The sequence below is a fragment of the Rhinolophus ferrumequinum genome, chromosome 14 (genome assembly GCF_004115265.2).
Source record: "Rhinolophus ferrumequinum isolate MPI-CBG mRhiFer1 chromosome 14, mRhiFer1_v1.p, whole genome shotgun sequence".
Classification (NCBI taxonomy): Eukaryota; Metazoa; Chordata; class Mammalia; order Chiroptera; family Rhinolophidae; genus Rhinolophus; species Rhinolophus ferrumequinum.
In genome coordinates this window covers 61,205,473-61,226,276 of record NC_046297.1, presented here as the reverse complement: position 1 = coordinate 61,226,276, position 20,804 = coordinate 61,205,473, and the positions used below count along the sequence as shown (strand labels likewise).

At 41.6% G+C, this 20,804-nt stretch overlaps 1 protein-coding gene across 1 annotated transcript in view; it reads right to left on the bottom strand.

Moving 5' to 3' along the window:
- The window catches only part of FER1L6 (fer-1 like family member 6), a 138,208-nt gene that overhangs the window by 2,375 nt on the left and 115,029 nt on the right, over positions 1 to 20,804 (bottom strand). The window contains exons 33-39 of the mRNA XM_033126834.1: positions 17,697 to 17,867; positions 15,015 to 15,175; positions 12,996 to 13,138; positions 10,725 to 10,813; positions 10,171 to 10,269; positions 7,542 to 7,783; positions 6,095 to 6,258 (exon numbers count right to left, since the gene is read on the bottom strand). Of these exons, the coding sequence (XP_032982725.1) occupies positions 6,095 to 6,258; positions 7,542 to 7,783; positions 10,171 to 10,269; positions 10,725 to 10,813; positions 12,996 to 13,138; positions 15,015 to 15,175; positions 17,697 to 17,867 (1,069 nt within the window). The remainder of the gene's footprint in view (positions 1 to 6,094; positions 6,259 to 7,541; positions 7,784 to 10,170; positions 10,270 to 10,724; positions 10,814 to 12,995; positions 13,139 to 15,014; positions 15,176 to 17,696; positions 17,868 to 20,804) is intronic.

The window sequence follows — 20,804 nt, the reverse complement described above, 5'->3', positions numbered from 1 at the left end:
CAAAAAATGAGACCTTGGGCGGCCGGATGGCTCAGTTGGTTAGAGCGCAAGCTCTCAACAACAAGGTTGCCGGTTCAATTCCCGCATGGGATGGTGGGCTGTGCCCCCTGCAACTAAAGATTGAAAATGGCAACTGGACTTGGAGCTGAGCTGCGCCCTCCACAACTAGATTGAAGGGCAACGACTTGGAGCTGATGGGCCCTGGAGAAACACACTGTTCCCCAATATTCCCCAATAAAAAAAAATGAGACCTCTGCAAAAGGTAATAGTCATTCTTTCGTGTTCATTCATTCGTTTCCTACTTTTTGGGGACCCTCTGTATGCCAGGCACTGTTACAGGAACTGGGGACTTAAAGGTTAAGAAGGTTAGGGTCCTTGATTTCTTGGAGCTTTTATTCTTGGTGAAGGAGACTCTCTCCTGCCTCCTTTGGTTTTGTGGATTGAAATTCCAGATAAAAGGAGGAACACAGAACTGGTAGGAGACTGGAGCCTCACTGAAATGTTTTAGCACCTACCATTGCTAGTAAAGCTTTCTTTCTGAATCACACGTGGATAGGGCATTACCTGACTTCTGTGACCTGGTTGATTCCCTATCCCAGTAAAAAGATCTAAGGTTCTGATGAGCCAATGGTCTTGTATTAACTTACCTAGTCACCCTGAAAAGGCGAGGAGTTCTTAACAAGCAGGTTTGGTTGCTGGCAGTCACGAAAATGTAATCATGGGAGAAATTAGAGAGAAGTAGAGTATTTGGGTGCAGTTGAAGCTGGAGAAGAGAGGCATTGGCATGGCTGTTTGAATTAGTAAAGGAGAGCAGTGGGGATTTTATTATAAATGAAGTCGTGAGTTCAAACCTAGGTGGTTTCATCCATTTTTTTAGACTAGAAACAGCCCAACTCAGAATGTATTAAATATCCTATGATCCAAAAATATTCCTTAAAAACACACAAATTATATATATATATATATATATATATATATATATATATATATATATATATACACACACACGTACAAATATACAAATTATATATGTATGTATTATATATATATAAAACAGTATATATAACAGTATATATAACAGTATATATATATATATATACTGGAGGACAAGTAGAAAAAAAATTCATGTGAAATTCATATTCACATGAAAAAAGTAAGTAAAAAAATACACAATATAACAGTATATATATTGGGAAATCTTGGTTCTATAGGCAATAAACTTGCATATATAGGCACTCAGGAAATATCTGAAAACCAGGAAAGAATGAACATATGGTTTCTCTCCATTCTAGTCACTCCTCTATATATCTATCAACTATGGAGTAATGATAAACTAACTCTAACTACAATTGCAATGCTTTATTGAATACGCACTTGCTCAGGTTCTATCTATCTATCATCTATCTATCAATCATCTATCACAACAACAAGCAAAGCAGGTGTCCTTTTTATTGATGGAGAAATGAAGCCATGGAAGTCAAATAACTTTCCCAAGGTCGCACAGGCAATACGCCAACCAATTGCAATTTGAACTGAGGTCTGCGTGATTCTAAAGCTCATGCTCTTTCCATTATTGCAGGCTTCCTTCCAATGTATCCATCCAATTGCCAGGTAATTGGACGAGAAGTTTTATGAAGCCCTTCCCAACTCTAACATGAGATGATTCTATGATTGTCTTCATCATTGCCACCTACAGGCAATTGTCTTCTTGGACCTCAGTTTCTTCCTCAGTCAAATGACCAGATGTTCTTTAAAGCAACTTCTGGCTCTACCTTCTAGGAAGGCAAAGTTAGAGTCCAAGGCACCCCTGCAAGACTTGATGGCTAGAAGAAACCCAAGAAACAAGCCCGCGACTCACGGCAGAGGGGCTCCCAATATGCAAAAAGGGCTTATTTCCAGAAGTGTTTCCGGTGACCTAAGTGTCACTGAACAGTATATTTATATGCTGGGGGCCTCATCTAACTCTTCTGTACTTGAAGAAGAGCAAAGAGGCCCACACCAAGACACATCATAATTAAAATGCCAAAGGTTAAAAACAAAGAGAGAATCTTAAAAGCAGCAAGAGAAAAGCAGTTAGTTACCTACAAGGGAGCTCCCATAAGATTGTCAGCTGATTTCTCAACAGAAACTTTGCAGGCAAGAAGGGAGTGGCAGGAAATATTCCAACTGATGAAAAGCAACGATATACAACCAAGATTATTCTACCCAGCAAAGCTGTCATTTAGAATTGAAGACAGATAAGGAGCTTCCCAGAGAAGAAAAAGCTAAAGGAGTTCATCACCACCAAACCATTACTACAAGGAATCTTAGAGGGACTTCTTTGAGATGGGAGGGGGATTAAGGGTGGGTGAAAGGGGAAGGGATGGAGAAGTACAAATTGGTTGTTACACAGTAGTCATGGGGATGTAGGGTATAGCATAAGGAATATAGTGAATAATATTGTAATAAACTAGGTATGGTGCCAAATAGGTACTAGATCTATCAGGGTGATAGATGGAATAGGATTGGGGACAGGGTGGAAAAGGTAAAGGCATTAAGAAACACAAATTGGTAGTTAATACAGTCTGGGGAATATAACCAACAATGTTGTAAAGATCATGTAAGGTGCCAGATGGGCACTGGACGTAACAGGGGGATCACGTCATAGACTGTGTAGATGCCTGACCAATCTGCTATACACCTGAAGCTGAAGTAGAGTAATACTGAATGTCAACTATAACTAAATATATAAGTACATATAGTCACGGGATGTGGAGTACAGCATAGGGAAGATAGTCAATGGTATTGTAACAGCTATATACAGTGTCAGAGGGGTAGTAGCTTGGGGGTGGGTTATCATTTTATGAGGGGTTTAAATGTCTCACTATAATGTTGCTCTGTACACCTGAAAATAATAAAAATTAAAAAAAAATAAAAATAAAAGAGTTGCTAAGCAATTGCTGGGCTCCAGGATATTTGGAAGAGAGGATAAAAATCAACAGAGAACAAGTTAGGACTCAAGCAAAAGGATCCCAGCTGCCTCTTTGTTATCCACTATTTAATAACAAGCTCAGCACAGTGCTGTATAACTTGCGTGGTACTTCACACGTGCTTTATTTCATGTAAAGATTTTGACAACCCAGCAAAGAAGACAACATTTTTATTTTCCTTTTACAGCTGAGATAACCAAGGCTTGATGAGGTTCGATAACTCATGTTATAAAACTAGGGTTTGCATTCAGGTCCTCTGATACCAAATCCCCTCCTCTGCTTCTTTGTGCGTCCAAGTGGTCCCTTTGGGTGGAGGAAAAGAAGCAGGCTATTTAACGTGAGGAGCTCTACAATCAGTGCCATGGCTCTGGCATTAGAATATGGTTTTGACTTTCATCTGAGGGCTGAACTTGGGTAGCTTAAGGCATATTATAGCACAGCATCACGTAGCCTAAGAACGGAGTGAATAGGATTTGGCCCAGACAGAGTTACATTTGAAACCAGGTTCTACCACTCAGCAGCCGTGTGACCCTGAGTAGGTTACTTCCTTCTCTTAGACTCACTGTTCTGGGGACGTTAACAGCATATACCCCATAAGGATGCTTTGAAAAAATAAATGAAATACATATACAATGCTCAACCTAGTGCCTGGTAAATAGTAACTTCTTAAAAATGTATCGTTCTTACCTTCAACACTATTTCATGGACAACCACATGACTTAATGAGAAACATATTGTGCCCATACAGAAAACACCCAGAAATATCCCAAGGACCCGTCTTCCCACAGGAAAAAAAAAAATGCAAAGGACAGGGAGGCAGAGAACATAAAATGAATTCTGCCCTTGGCAGAGGAGTCATCAATTTTTATCATCAAGAGCTTTGTCCCCTCTTCCCTATCCCGCCTGAGTGGTCCCAGAGCATTTATTTGGTATCAAAAAGGCAGCAGAGGGAAGGTGTTTACAGACATATTTTGATAAACGCTGCTCCTTATTCCTTATCTCTCCACCCAAAATGTTCCACATCCTATTTTAGTCAGCAGTATTCAACCAAGCACCCAGGAGAGGTCTTAAGTTAATCACATCCTCCAAATGTAATTTTAAATCAGAGCTAAAAAAAAAAAAAAGGACTGTTCAAGAGACTGTTTATTAACCTAATGACATCTATGGATGGACGGAAAGGTCCTGAAAGACTAGATTGATTGTACTGCATATGTTAATGATGGGCTTCAAACGTCACCGAGCCTGGAGAGTGATGCCAGGCAGCCTGAGAAGTGACAGCCTTCTGGTCAGACATGCTTTCTTCCGCAATCATTATTGCTTATTAAACACAATTCACTGGCACGACATGAGGCGTTTTCATACATTAGTGGTGGGGGTGTATGATGACGAAATCCTTTAAGAGGAATACACACACGCAAACATACACATACACATATACATACCTATACATATATACATATTTGTATACATACATTTTATGGTGTGATTGCGTGTGCATTATTTAACATAGTTACCCTCTAGACTAGGAATTCCACTTATGGGCAGCTAAATTAAGGAAGTAATTCAAAACTCAGAAAAAGCTTTCTGCCCAAAGCTTAGCCATTCTTTGTTGTTCAAATTGTCCTGTTTGTCACAATGAGACTTATCTTGTGTTTTATCTGTCCTAGACCTGGAATTAGCCATTTCTCCAGAGATGTCCGGTGGCATCTTTGTAGCAGGAACTGATATTTAGAAACCAAGATCTGGGCACTAGGAGTCTTCTTCGCTACTGGGTGGCTTTACCTTTTCATCATCCTTTGTCCTTGGAAAATTCACGTTCTGCCCTACTTGACCCTACGCTCCCGCAGAGAGAATTAGCTCCTTCCTTCCTATTTCTTCTTCTGTGTCATTTACACTTTGACTCATTCATGTGTGACCACACTGCTGATACATCTGTTCTTCTCACTGGACTCTGAGTTGGTTGAGGGTAAAGGCCATGCTTACTTCGTTTCTGAATTCATCCATTCATCAATCAATCAATTCGCTGATTGAGCATCTATTATGTGCTAAGCTGTGAAGCCTGGAACTAAGTACAGAGGCTACCATGTAGCAAACCCTCAGGAAGTACCTGGGAGAACTGGGAAGAATGAGCCTGCCCGGAACGTCATTCTCTTTTCCCAATCTCACCAACCAGAAGGGATTACACTGAGAATGAATGGTGGGAAGAAAGAAAAACTCCCAGAAAACATAATTACTTGAGACACCATGGTGTCAGGCTGGCAGCTGCCATTTACCCCGTCAGGTGCAAAGGGAATCCTTGCCTTGCATCTACTGCGCCCCTAAAGCACACACACACACACACACACACACACACACACACACACACACACAGAAACAGGTATCTCTCCAGATTTGCCACCAGGAGCGTCCTGACCTGGGTACACTGCTGCCACTGGCCAGAGGAGCAGAGGGGAGAACACACTGGCCCCAAGTAGAGGACAGGAGCAGAGGAAAGAGGCCACGATGCAGTTTCAGTCCCTTTTCTCAACTTCACCCATCTCTTAAGTCATCCCTTTGCCCTTACAGAGGATCAGTGAGGAACAATTTCCCTTACAGAGAAGCAATGGAAGGAAGGCCAGAAGACACTTTCTTCCCGCTATTTGTGAAAGGTCTGAATTCCCACAGCATGTCCCACACAGTGTGGACCAAGTTAGCAGTGCGAAAAAGGGATAAATGGCTCTCCCCGCATCACTCTCTCAAGGAAGGTTTAAAAGGATGGATCACTTTTTAAACTGAGTTTGAAGGGGAAAAGATGAGGTAGTTATGTAAAACTGTACATTAGTCAGGATTTTATGCATAATTTCAACAAGTGTTGAAAAAATTATTGCCAGGGGCACAAGTTCAAGCCAAGAGGACAGAAAACCACCCTGACACAGAGAGCTATTAAATCAAGCATGCTGAAATATGGAAGGCTTAATGCATTTATAAAGTTATCAAAATTCTTACTTCTCAGCAGAACCTTTGCCCTCAAGGGCTCTGTGTCATTCATTGCAAGGCACTTCACTTGAAGTTCACCAAATGACTCGTTTAAAGAGCATAATGTCCGCTGTCTGATCCCCACCCCATCTCCTACAGCTGTCACTTACTGTGAGTTCTTTGCTTTTAGCAAAAGGCCACCAGCCCCGCACACGCTTTTGCTGGAATATGGAGATCTTGCTCTGCTCACTTGCATTTTCAAATTTGGTGAGATCGCAGGCTTTGGCAGACTTGGCTGCTCGGGGGAAACTATTGAGGTTCATTTCCAGGGAGCCTGTGAAGAGAAGCCAGTGACAGTTATGGAAGCGCTTTTAAAATCAATCAACATCCTCATTCACCCATGCATCCTTCCCTCCCTCCCTTCCTCTTTCCCTCCCTCCCTCCATCCATCCATCCACTCACTAGTCATTCAATCAGCATATTGGGTCACTAGCATGTGCCAGGTATTAGGGGTACAAATCTGACCAAGATATGTTTGGTGCCCTCAAAGCATTAATAATGTGGTAGCAGGTAGGAAACAAGAGCAGAGCCACAATATGTAACTTTTAAACCTCGGTTTTCAGTGCCATTGCTCTCGGCATCTTCCCTGCTCCCTGAGTGTGGTCTGGGTCACGTGCCTGTCCTTTGAGCCTTCCCCTGCCTTAGCATAGGTCAGCCTATGAGAAACCCCTTCCTGTACCTCACCTCCCTCTTGGAGTCCACTAAACAATTCCAGGTCCAGGACTAAATCTTATTAACTTTGTAGCTGCTCTCTCTCACCCATGTATTTTCAATGAGTGAATGATTATAAGGCAGTGTTAAGAAAATGCCATGAAAACATCATGTATCTTTTTTAAATAGTCTCTCCCTATGACAAAAGGAATATTTGTTCATTGTGAACACTTAGAGCATGCACATATGCAAAAAATAACAGGAAAATGTGCGTCATTCCATTCCCCCAGAGTTGACCCCTGCTCTATGCATTAGTGCTTATCCTTACGTCAGTCTTTCTCTCTCCTTACCTGTCTGTGAATATCACTTTCTCCTGTACATATAAACATATATTTTATAGAAAGGGTTTCTTTTTTTCTGACACTTTTTCTCACTTAATGCATCTCACACAATTATCCACCTCATGAAATATTCTAATATTTTAATGGCTGCAGGGTTATCACTTAATGGGTGCTTACTATATAAGAAGCACTGTGTTTAGTTTTTAAATTGTATTATCATATTTACATCCCCCGACACCCTCTAAGATATGTAATACTACTATCCCCATTTTTACAACTGAGGCAAACTGAGGCAGAGTGGACCAATAATTAGCTCAAAATTTAACAGCTTCTTAGTGGTAAAGCAAAGGTCCCTTTATGTCTGAATATGTCTCTTCCACCATGTGGACACACCATAACTTGTTCAGCCAATACGCTATCAATGGCTATTTGAAGCACTTCCAATGTTTTGCTATCATAAATAGCAACGAAATCATTATCCTTATAGCGAAATCAGACCGCGCTCCCCCCAAACTGGGACAAAACCCTTCGCATCAATATGAGCTTGATGAAGCCACTGGCTTACCCAGAAAGTCATCCGAGGACAGCCTTTCAAAATCCCAAACCTGGAGCACCAACACAGCTGGCGTCTTACACTCCATCTTCTCTAAGGAAAAGATGTTCTCCCTCTTGGTGACAACCATTTGCTTCTCCGCTGGGAGATACTGAAACGGAAACAGGAAGCGCCAGTTGAAGTTCCCCTCTCCCGTCAGCGAGTTGTAATGCACGTCTGTCTCCTGTTTGTCATCTTCCAAACCCTTTAGCCACCTGAATAAAAATGGAAAAACAGTGGAGCCCTCAGAGCACTTTATTCAGGCATCAGTATAATCCACAGGGAACTAACGACCGTGTTTCCCTGGAAATAAGACTTAGCCGGACAATCAGCTGCGATGCATCTTTTGGAGCAAAAATTATAGTCTTATAGTAAAATAAGACTGGGTCTTTATAATATAATATAATATAATATAATATAATATAATATAATATAATATAATATAATACAATATAATACCGGGTCTTATATTAATTTTTGCTCCAAAAGACGCATTAGAGTTGATTGTCCAGCTAGGTCTTACTTTCGGGGAAACACGGTAGTTTCAATGTGGTTGTAGATCATAGTTTGAAGATTATGATATAGTTGGATTTAGATGCAAGTTTCCATTAAATTTGAAAGAGGAAAATAGAGGTCAAAGAGTCTAAAACAGAAACAAGATTCTCATTCTAAGCCAGGTTAGGGAAGTGTCTCCAGTTGGTCTTGGATAGACCTGAAGCCCCAAACAATAATGAAGGAAAATTCAGGAAATAGGAAGTGAAAGTGTAATCAGTTTTCTCTCACCCTAGGAGCCCTCTTGGGATATCAGGCCTGTAACTGGCCACTCCTCTCTGTTTGTGGGTCTCAAAAACCCAGCAGGCCTGTATCAGTGTGGCATGAAGAGTATGGGGGTTGCCTGCACCCACCAGGGTTTCTATCTTGGCTCAACCACTTACTAACTGTGCAGCCAAAGGTAAGTTTTCTAACCTCTCTGTGCCTTTGTTTCATCTGGAAAATAGAAACAATGATAGTACCTAGCTCATAGGGCTGTTCTGAGGAATTATATGAGGTAATAACTATAAAGTGTTTTGTGTACACCAAATTATCTATGCTGTTGTTTCTTCTTAGTATTATCTCCATCCCCAGCATAAAATAAGCTACAGTTCACATTTTCCCCTAGTACTTAATTCATGGTGAATTAATTATTGAGTAGATAGACACTTTGATACAAACTAAATGATAATTCCAAACCATGTGTTTTCTGAAAACAGACATCCCTCCCCCACAGGGCAGGGGAGGGTAAAGACCATTCTCTTCCCAGAGAAGTGGTACCACTTGAGGTATGGACACAGTTATTTAGCTAAAGATGGTGCTCACTCAAGCAATATATATGTGGTATCTGTTATGACGGAAGGAGTGAGTTAGATGCTAGAGGAGTGATGGAGAGTAAACAGAGATGGTCCTTGCCCTCATGGAGCTATTGCCATAGAAGAAGGGGATGGAGGGATGTAGGTAGGGCAGAAGTCACCACAGAGAGATGTGCAAAGGCCCTATTGTATACATTCTAAGAAGGGAAAGAAGCTCGGTGGACTAGAGAGCAGAAAGCATGGGGGAGTCTTGATCCAGTGAGATGATGCTGGAGAGATAGGGGCTAGTCATATGGAATATTTTAGGACATAGTAGGGATTTGAATCTTTGTCCAGAGAAAATAGGATGCCATTAAAGGATGTTAAGTATAGGACTGATATGATCAGATTGTGTTTTGAAAAGCTAACTCAAGTTTCAACACAGAGAACCAATTATTGGAAGCAAGAGTGAATATGGAGGGACCAATTCAGATGGTTTTGGTATTTCAGTGGCTCAGCAAGGGACAATGGGGGAAAAGACGATGGTGGTGGTGTGGTGAAGATGGAGACAATGGATAGTGCTGATGGCTATTTGGGAGGTAAAATGGACAAGATTTAATAGCATACCAGAAATAGGAGAGTCAATGAGGAAGATTTCTTGGATGGGGAAGACAAAGAGACCAAGATGGGGCTGAGATGAGTTTTTTCTGAAGGTACGTGTTTATGTCCCTTTTGCTTCTGATTTTTTACCTCTTCATCTCCCTCCCTGACTAACAGGAAGCCTACTAAGGCATTTGTGTCATAGCCTAGATGTAAGAGAGATATAAAATGCTTTGTTTCCTGTGTCCTAGGTTGGTGTCTTTTTTATCAGTAGAACTAGCCAACGCGAAAGTCTAAATTTTAGCTTTTGTATTAGTCTTACAATCGTCTTCACACTTAGTCTTTCATCAATAGCACTACATCTCTCTACTTCCTTCAGGTATAAAAGTATTTTAAATGTCACTCAAAAAATTTAGGCATCCAACAATTAACTGAAAGAGATGTTTATATAATAAGATTTCTTCACAAAAATATTTTCATAAGACAATAATTCTTAGCAAATTGGCCAAATGAGACAAATATTTGACAAAGAAAGTGACTTTGTGTAACAAGGTGAATAAGACGAACTCCTTTTGTGGAATGTGGGTGGAGTATCTCCATGAGGCATAGGTTTGGTTAGAGGTTAAAGAGGTGAAGAGGGGAAGGAAAGCGAGGATGGCGTTTGTTGATGACTTTACCCTTTCACATAAATATCACTTGACTTTTGTCCTGTGAAGATATTCTCATCCTCCAAAATGACATCTTCGGTATTCCATATGGTTACTCTCAGTTCATATCTGGAATGAGGGAAGGCAGGATTAGGTGGAAAACCTTGAAAGCTGATTCAGCTGGTGTCTATGTGATTCTGGTATTGCTACCTCAGCTTTACCAAGTTCAAAAATACCAACACTAACGTTCTAGTTCCATCAATAGCAAGTGTCCCACCTGGAATCGCCAAGGCTGTGAATTTCTCTGAGCAGAGCCTCCCTCTATGAATCAACATTTTTCAGAATGTTGAAGCTCAGTAACCCCTACCATAAAGCAGGGGCCACCATTCCAATCTCCACTCTTCTACCATCAACCACCACTCACATCCTGCTGTAATGGGTCAGGTGAAAAGTAAGGTACAATTATCAGGTGCCAATTAATCAATGTGACATATTAGACACCAGATGAAATGTCATGATCTTTTAGTCTGCTGCCATGGTCTCTCCCCCTGAAGGGGGTGGGGGCGGGGCTGCAGCTGACCTACCCTTTGGGTTGCCTTGGTGAAATGTCAACAGGAGGTCCAGGCTGAGGCATATCTTTGGGGAACATGTCCACCCACATCTGCAGGCGGCCCTAGTCAAGAAAAAAAGACTTGAGCTTTGAGGGAGGAGCTCATGAACAATTGATCATTCACGGTTTTAACAGATCTCTTTACTAGAAATGGATATTAGATACAGCTTGGTAGCTTTATACATGTTTAGAATATTTGCTGACAAAGACAGAACTTACATTTTGAGTAAGAATTAATCAGAACATATATTAAAAGCAGGAGAAGGGCAAGCAAACCTTTACTGAACATTTACTGTGTGTAGACACAAACTGTGCACTTGACAAGCATTATCCCATTAACTCTCCCAAACTTTGCACCGGGTAGATGTTATTATTCTTACTTAGCAGATGAGCAAGCATCTTGCCCATGCTTACACAGACAGTACGTAGTAGAGTCTGGATTCAACCCTTGCGTGTTGACTCCAGAGACTCTGCTCTTTCTACAAACTCTTAAAGATGAAAACGATAACACTATCTGTCAGAAATACCATGCTTCATTGTTTGGAATATAACTTAACATCCATTATCCCCATTAATGCTCACCCAGCTACATTTCTGTGTTACATATAAAGAAACTAAGGCTCAGAGAAGTCAAAGAAAGGATCTGAAGTCCTGTAGCTAATGAGTGGCAGAATAGGGCCTACCATCCATTGCCTTGAACTCCCTACATCAGACTTTATTTACCCTGTTGCAAGATACTTAGGAGCCCATGTGGGGAAAAGGTCTGGTGGATTCCGTGTCAGATCTGTTGTGTACATTCTAAGTCCTCTGTCGGCTCAGGCAAGACAGTGAGAGATGGACAAGGGCTGGGGGGAGGGGTCGGGGGGATTGTATAAGAAGGAAGTGGGGCTGCCACTAGCGTAGCTATTTAGGTTACAGGAGGACGGGAGGCTTGGCTAGGGGGCAAAAAGATGTTCTGGGGAAGGGAAGACATAAGACAAACTTTAGCATTTGGGAAGAGAAGAACCCATTCAATGGAGGATTAACAGTCCTAGGGAAAAGTGGGATGATTTATTCTCTAAAGATACATTGACATGCACCTTTCATCAAAAAGCCACATCTGACAGGAAGGATACCAGTAACTAAGTAATTTCAAACATTGTAGTAAATTTCAAGAAGCAATAATAAGCTTTTCCATCCGATAAGGTTCACCCTTTCAAGGCACTCCCTGACACGTGCTATCACTAGGTTTACACTCCAGTACTGCTGGGATACTAAGGTGGGGACTGCGCTCTGATAGTCAAGTTCATATGCCTTGCCCGTTACACAGTGAGTGACTCCAGTGCTGGGACCGGACTAGGACCTCCAACTCTCTGGGTGAAATCCCAGCTGAGAAACTTTGAGCAAATTACTTAAATTCTCTGAACCTCACTTTTCTTATCTTACAAGGATCATATTAAGTACATGCTGAGACTGTATTAAGGAATAAGAGTAAAGTGACCCACACAGTCTCGTTTGCCTAGGAAAACCCCAGGGTGGGCCCCCTGTGCAGCTCAATTATCAATAGTGCCCTTTTCCACTCTCAAAATGGCCACGGTTTGGATAAACCGTTCTATGATCATCCTCGTTATGTGCGATAATTTATGTAAAGGACCTAGCACACAGAAGGTTCTTATTAAAGTTTACCTTCTTTTCCCTTCCAACTCCTAACCCACATTTCTAGTTACATATTCCACACAACTTCTTGCCAGTTCTTCAAAGCAAGCCACCGTCTACGACTTCTCTGGGAAAACTAGTGGGCTGTGTGGTTACTGATAGATTTTGGACAAGGCCTTGGGCATATTAGATGAGTTTGGAAGTTTTTGAAATGTCAGGAATTCTTCCAAAAGAGTTTTGCCAACTCAAATCCTAAAAAGGAAAAAGCAGTAAGTCCGACACTGATTAGGGCATAGTTTCTCAACCTGGACATTACTGACATTTGGGGTTGAATAATTCTTCGTTGTAAAGAGCTTTCTTGTGCAGTGCAGGATGTTTAATAGCATCCCGACCTCTACCCACTAGATGCTAGTAGCACCCCCACCCACTTGAGACAATCAAAAATGTTTCCAGAATTGCTAACGGTCCTGGGATGGGGCGGTGTGTGTGTCAAAATGGTCCCTGTTTGAGAACCATTCTTCTAGGGCACAGAAGATTGACTTTTAGGGGAAAAGTCATATTCCTTGGGGATGAACAGTCCTAGTGGGGCCAGAACTGGCTTGGCCACTACCTGCTCCATTCCTGGCTTATCCTTGTGGTACAGTGGGCGAGTTTCTATGTGTTCAGGAACCAGCCTACATCCAACCTCTGGGATATCCTTCCAAGAGTGTAAAACTTTGAGGGCCAAGTGCTCATAAGATTCCACCGTCTCATCTGCATGGAAGAGAGAAAAATAAAGAGACTTGTCAGATGCATGTTCCTGTGAGAGGGCAGTGATGAGCTGTCAGATGCATTTTTAAACGTTCCCTTAAAGGTTTCCTTTAAATATACTGAGGCACAAGAAAAGACCGCAAAAGAGGAAAAGGACAAAGAGGATGGAAAGAGGTGGGGGTAGATTGGTGGCAAAGGGAAACAGACTGAAGGTTTAGAGAGTGAGACATGAGATGGTTGACAAGAAGGCCCAGAAAGCAGTCAGGATCTTGCAATACGAGGCTCCATTCACCCCTTGAATCAGATCCCTCCAGAGTCTATGAATCACCAGCTTGGCTTCAAGATACTGGAGAGAGTATGTTTCCTGGAGATATAAAACCGTTTGCTAACACAATAGTGTGAGAAAGCCTAGGGAATCGGGGTGACTAGGTGGTGACGAGGGGGTGAAATGGGCACGATATCTATTCACGGACGTCTTTTCTCATTATGACTTGGGACCTCCCTCCTACCACCTCCTGCTCTCAGGAAAGATTCTTTCATCCATCATTTTACTAAAGAAGATAATTCATGATAAAAATAATGGTAGATATAATACTTGCAAAATAAGGCAAACATTGTAGAAAGAATCAAATCTAGGAAAGTTGAATTTGGTTTAAAAAAGCGGGAGGGTTGGGGGGGGGGCCGCACAAAAATATCTCCCAATAGCAATAATTACAATCAGTAAAAGTTGACAGGGACAAACAAGTAATCTTTGTCATGAACTAAATCTTTGTCATGAAGTTTAATCCATCAAGAACTGATCTTGATGAACATAATTTCAGATTTTTGGTGGGCAAAAAATTATTTAATTATGAGATATAGGATATTGACCAAGGAACTACATTGGTTTGATAAATCATATTGTGAAAAAGAATTTTTCTCAACAGAAATTCATCAATGTCATTAATATCCTATCTAAATGTCAATTAACTCTGCACGTAAAAACCTTCAAGAAGTTCTTGGGGTCGAAACAACATGGTAAAAAGAAATCTTGGCATCAAAGTGTTGGGACCAACATAACAGTATCAAAACATCCCGTCACATGTCCTTAATTGAATTCCTGCATCAGAAACACTGCACCATGTAGGGGCAACTTTTAAGCACCAAATGGACAGTACAAGATGACGACAGCACAAGAATGCTCTGTATCATGACAATAAAATAAAGGTGACTTTTCTTCTCTTCCTAAGTTTATGAAAGCCTCCCTGGGATCTTCCTGGCATGCTCCTGCGGAAAATCTACTTCGTAGTGTTGAAATAGGAGAGTTGTTAGTGTAACATTTACAGGGGTAATTTGGGTTGCATCCAATAATTTGTATAACATTCTTTTTTTAAGACTATTGTCGACCTTCTGACACAATTCTATTCATGTGATCTATATGGTAGACACATCAGAAATGTGCAAAAATATGTATAAAGAAGTTCATGGTGCATTAAGTGTCACTACAAAAAATGGACACAATGTAATGGCACAGCCATAAAATAGAATCTTATCAATGATCGTTTCAAAGAATAAAAGAGAATCGTCGTAGTCTATTGAAAATAGCAAAGGCAGGATAAAAGAACAACTATATATGGTACACTTAACAATTTTGTAAAAAGGTGACATATTGCACCCCTCCCCCACACAGACACACTGTAAGGAAATACAGCAGCATGCAGCGTGCTTATCTCTGATTTGGGGGATTATGAGTGATTTTCATTATCCCCCTTTTCCATATTTCGACCATTAGCATGCATTACTTTTACAAGAGATGACCACGTCCCTAGCCACAAATACCAGCAGAAGCAGGATTTCAGAAAGAAGAGCAACATCAGCAGGATACATTGTGGGGAGTTACCAGTGTCCTCTTCAGTGAAGGATGTTTTTCCAGAAAAAACCTGGTTTCCTATCTGTATTTTCCCAGGACGGAAGTAGGGTCCATCCAGTTTGTTGTCTTTGCAAAGTTTGGTGAGGATTTCGGTGGGTTTGGACGTGTCTCTCCAGGCATTGTATCCTTCTCTGAAAAGTGGAGGAAGGACAGATAGGGTGAGGCCCAGCTTCCCCAGGAAAGACACACTCATTGTCCCCATTAAAATGGCCACCGAAGTATGATCTGTGTGGTTTCCTTCAGATTCAAGTTGCCATCTACACACGTGGGGCTAATGTTTTTTGTTGTTTTGTTTTGTTTTCTCTCTTTTCTGGTCAATACCTATGCCTATGCATGCTTTTATGAAAAGCAGGACTTCTGTGTAGCTTGACATAAAAAATCCTTTGCAGGTAAGTTTTTTTTTTTTTTAAAGAACTCTACCTTAAAAAATTGAAATTCACATAACATAAAATTACCCATTTTAAAGTTGACCAATTCAGTGGCATTTTGTACATTCACAATGTTGTACGACTACCACCTCTATCTAATTCCAAAGAAATTTCCATCACCCCAAAAGAAAACCCTTACCATTCAGCAATTACTCCTCCTCATTCCTCCTTAGCCCGGCCCTTGGCAATCACCCATTTGCTTTCTGTCTCCATGGATTTCTTTGCAGGTTGTTTTTGCTTCGTTTTTTTTATTTTCTTTCTAGCAGAATAGCCATTTGGCTGCTATTTATTCTACGAGGAAAGCCTAGTTCATTCTTTCAGCTCCTTTGCTTCTTTCCTCCCCTCAGCTTCCCCCAGTCATATTGTAGACTCAAGACACAGGCAGAAAGTGTTGATGTGCTATTTTTCTAATCAGTGATTTTCCTGCTGCTGAGTTTCTTTCCAACCCTTCTTCGCTTAAAAATTAGCTGTTTGTTTAAAAGTTATTAAGTGGCAATGAAATTCTTCATAAGAGCCAGGCCCAAGATAAGCTTGGATTTTGTTGCACATTTCATACAGGATTCATTAGAATTTAAGTTGTTTAAGCATTTCAATAAATCAAAACATGGCTAGAAAGCAGTTGTCTTACATTGTGCCAGAGATATATGAGGATCCTGAAAGTCCATCCAGGCCAGGCCCAGCACCACACACCGGCTTCCCCAGACATAGATGCTCATGTCTTATTTTTAAAACTCTTCAGTGGGTAAAAGTTATAACTTCCCTGACTAAACTATTCTGCTCCCTGGTAGTTCCACCATCAGGAAATTCTTCTGCACAAAGGATGTCCCATGTTGGCCTGTGGCTTCCTTCTCTGACTTCAGAGACAGTTAATCACCCTCTGAATAGTACCCTCTCAGGTACTTGAGAGTGAAGTAAATACCTCAGGAGCCTTATACATTCACTAGAATTCCAAAACTGAGCTGCCATTCAAGGCTCAGAGAAGGATGGGCCAGCAGTAGAGACTTGTCTGAAAGTCGTGTCATGGAGGAAACAGGCCTTCAGACTCAGTGAATGTGAGTCTAAATGGGCACAACCCTTCTGGAGAGCCATGTGGACATATATATGAACAGTACTTAAAGGGTGCATTTCTTTCAATGGAATTATCCATGTCTGCGGATGCGTACTGAGTGAATTATCAGAGGGATGTGCAATGGCTTTTATATGTGAATGCTTATAGCAGCAATATTTCTAATAGAATAAAGAAGAAAAATATAAATGCCCTAAAATTCAGGAAGGCAAATTGGTTGTGTCATTTCACAATAAATTCATATGATGGAACACCATACAGCTATTAAAATAATGTTTTCAAATGATATTTAATGACATTATAGAATGCTTATAAGGGTAAGTGCAACAAGTAGTTTACAAATTGCACAGACAGTATGAGTCCACCTTTGAGGAAAAAATAGCATAGAAAAAAATACTAAAAGGAAATGCATTAAAAATTTTCACCTATCTCTGCATAGAATAATTTGAGCATTGTTTTGTACTTTGTGTATTTCCTAAATTTTCTACAATGAATATATTATTTTATAGTCAGAAAAATATTTCTAAAAGTATGCCATGAAAATCTAATGAATGTTTTTCATATTTTCCTAGCTGAAATTTGTAATTGTTAAGATTTCATTTTTTTATTTAAGATATCAGATACAACATATTTTTTTAAAAAAATAAAACTGGTAGTCTATATTTTCAAATGAAGTAGAATTCAAAATCTCTGTAAAACGTAAGAGCTGGGCCCACACTTCCCTCATTTTTAAGATGGGGATAACACCTCATCGGGTTCGAGAGAATTGAATGAGATACTCCATGTACAGTGCTTGGTATATCATCAGCCCTCATAAATGTTGGTTATAATTAACTGGGATATTGGCATTTGTATTGTTCTAGTCATTCCCCTTCTACCATCATTCCCCACCGGGCCCACCAGGCCCAGCTGATCGAGTGAACACATACAATTCAGCTCTTGACTCTTGAAGAACCTGCCTTGGGTTCTAAATCAGTGCTGCCTCCCCCATCCCTCCCACCCTCTGGTGCAGGGAACAGTTTCCCCAAACCAGCCCTGCTGACATGGAGCCCTGCTGAGATATTAAAGCTGAGCCTTGGCTGGCCTTCCCAGAGCGTGGACAAGCTGAGGCCACAGCCTCGGAATGCCAGCGATGTCTCCATAGGAGAAAGAACTTACATCTCGTACTGGCTCTGCAAGCCACAGATGGCTCGGTGTTTGCTGTAGAAGCGGTTCTCCAGGTCGATTCTGGTCTCGCCAATGAGGTCATCTGTCCCGATCATGTCATGGTCATAGATCAGGATGGAGAGCAGGGAGTCCTTTGGGAACGTCGCCTGAAGCTCAAATGACCTGTGGTCCAAGTAGAGGCTTTAAGGGTCAACAATATTTGGCCACACAGTGAACTTTCCCCCGGTTTGTTTTTAGCTACAATTCATATGAACTCACTAAACACTCAGAAACTCAGTTACTACTTAGTGGATATTTGGTTTAATTTTTCACTGAGATACAAACTGTTGTCAATTCCCAGTAGACAATAATCTTCTCTTTCATGGACTCTCTTGCAGTCTTCAACTAGGGTGACAGCAAAACTGGTCTCAAACATAACTGATTTCCAAGACTGGTTTTTGAATCAGTCACTTCCTGGTTGTAAAACAGCGAAACGTTATTTCATCCCTTTCAGCCTCCTTATGTGTAAGTGGGGATAAATACCTTCTTTATACTATAGCATGGTGGCTAAATGTGATATGGTTTATAGAAAGCATACATGTGACTCCTAGGCATTCATCTGGCACCCAACAAATTGCCATTCCCTTTCCCCTCCATTTTTGCTTCATCAGGGAATGCCAGCTGACTTTATTTTAGATGAAGACCCTATCGAAGATGGGAAAAATCATAAAAACAGAACTGCAGGACTGGAATGCTGCCTCTACGAGATTCTGAGCCCCTTCAGGACAGAGACCTGCCTTCTTCACCTCTGCATGTTGGAGCCTGCAAATCACCTACAGAGAGTAGACATGTAATATGTTTCCTTGAACTGTACGGGACCTCAGGGACCATATCAAATCCCTTCATTTTACCGTAAGGAAATAGAAACCCAGAGAACACAAGTGACTTGCTCAGGAGCATAAATCGGGCCTAACTGGCATAAGTGCCAGTTTGCTGACTCCCGGGTCTGGCTCTGTCCACCATACCACACCAGTGCAAGGTGTTGAAGGGAACACAGGCACCGCTGGACTTCCTGTGACGACACACTATCTATCTATGCTACTGCGCATTAGAGAAGATACTGAAGAATTGAATTTTGAATGAAACCCAACATTTTCGGAAAATGTCTTACTGAAAATCAAATCAAGATGCACAAGTGTTTCTCTAGTTGTTCCTGGACTCTGGTGTACTGGGAAAGGTGGGGCGGGCTGGTCAGGGAGCAAGGGACAGAGAGGAGGTGGGGAGGAAGGGAGAATGAGGGCCCGTTGTTTCCTTGCATGTTCCCGGGCCTGTCTGGGCTGCTGCGTGCCTGGTCACATCCACTGAACCCTGACTCTCACTCTCCAGGGTGGAAAGGACTGAAATCAGAGTACAGCCAGAGCCAATGAACTCGGAGAAAAAACCAGAGGTGTTTGACAGCTCCAGTGACTACAATAGACTGAGGAAGCTCAAGCAGGCCAGGGATAGGCTGTGTGGGAAAGAAATGCGGGGCTTCCATCTGAAGACAGAGTATTGCCTCCCTGGGACTCCAGGATTTGGATTCCAAACAGTCATTGATATTCTAGAGGCTCTCACAGGAAGTCTCCAGCCTCCTATCTGAGCTTAGCTGTCACCAGGCTGCTGCCACCGAGGAAGGACTTATTAAGTGCTTAACCGCCCCTGGCAACCGTGACAGAGGACTCAATTGCTCTGTCCCATCTCCCCAAGCTGTGTGCTCACAGATTAACCTCTCATGAATTTTCATGGGAGCTGTCATTAAAAGAACTACTCAAAGCAACCCACCTTGGTTGGACTTTCAGTCACCTAGGGAAGAACTAGGCTTATCCCAATTTGTGCGTCAATGAGATACGATCTCTAGATACAATGGTGGTTGGAAAAAAGAGAATGCACTGCGAATCGGGTAAAAACAGCCTTGTTGAAATATTTGGTACCTCTAAGCTTCAGAGCGAAGATGTCCCACTGTTTCTTTGTTCAGTTATTTATTCTTTCGTTTATTAAGTTGCTCATTTGACATTTATTACACATCCACTATGTGCCAGGTACTGTGGTTATTCAGAAAATGAGGAACCGCCGCTGTCCGCAGACAGGTACCACCTCAGGCTGATGCACTGACAAGATCCCATTCAATACCAATGACAACTGGAGGTTTGCCCATCCATCTGTTCCTTCATCCATTCATCATTCATTCATTCGCTCTACAAATATTTATGGAGCATCTTCTCTGTGCCACACCCTGTCCTAGGTGCTGGAGTTGTGGCATTGAACAGGCTAGACCAAGTCTCTGCCTAAGAGAAGCCTACAATCCACTGGGGAGATGGAAGACAACCGATAAACACAAACATATCAATCATGTCAGAGGATATAAAGAAAAGTAAAGCAGGCACGGTGCCAGGGGGTGGAGCCTGTGCCATCCTCCTATGGTAAGATCCCAAGAGGGAGTCCCCCAGACCCCAATCAAACCCAGGAGCCCTCCACTTTCCCTGCTGGAACACTGCAAGATGGAGCCAGCAACTCTGTCCCTGAATAACAATTAAATACACATCCAACAAAGCATCCGCACGTGGAGGGCGACTGGAAACATCTCTGTAATGCCAGAGGCAGATGGGAATATTCCATCATCCTCCTCTTCCGTTTACCACAGCCATAAACTGGGATAATAAAACTAATTCATGGCACTGTGGTGAAAGCAGCTAATAAAAAGTGACTACAAAGTACTTGGCAAAATGAAGTGCTAGTTACATAAACGGCAGGTAACGATAAAGCCATCCCTGGATCAGGGTAGCAAGGGTAAGCTTCCCTGACATCTGTTTAATTATTCTCATAAACCTGAACAGGCAAGATCATTTATTTTCTCATTTCCTCAGGAGCAATAAAGTGTAAGAGGCTCGTGCTGATCAAATATCAAAGGGTCCAAAGTAATCACAATATGTAAACGAATTTAAATGAGGCCGATGGAGACTGATTATACTTAAGATGCACCCATTGTTAAAATGACTGTCAAGGGAGAGAAAAAGGAAGCTAATGTGTTTTGAGTATCTACTAGGTGCTAGAGTAGACAATGTGCGAGGTGCTATATATTTC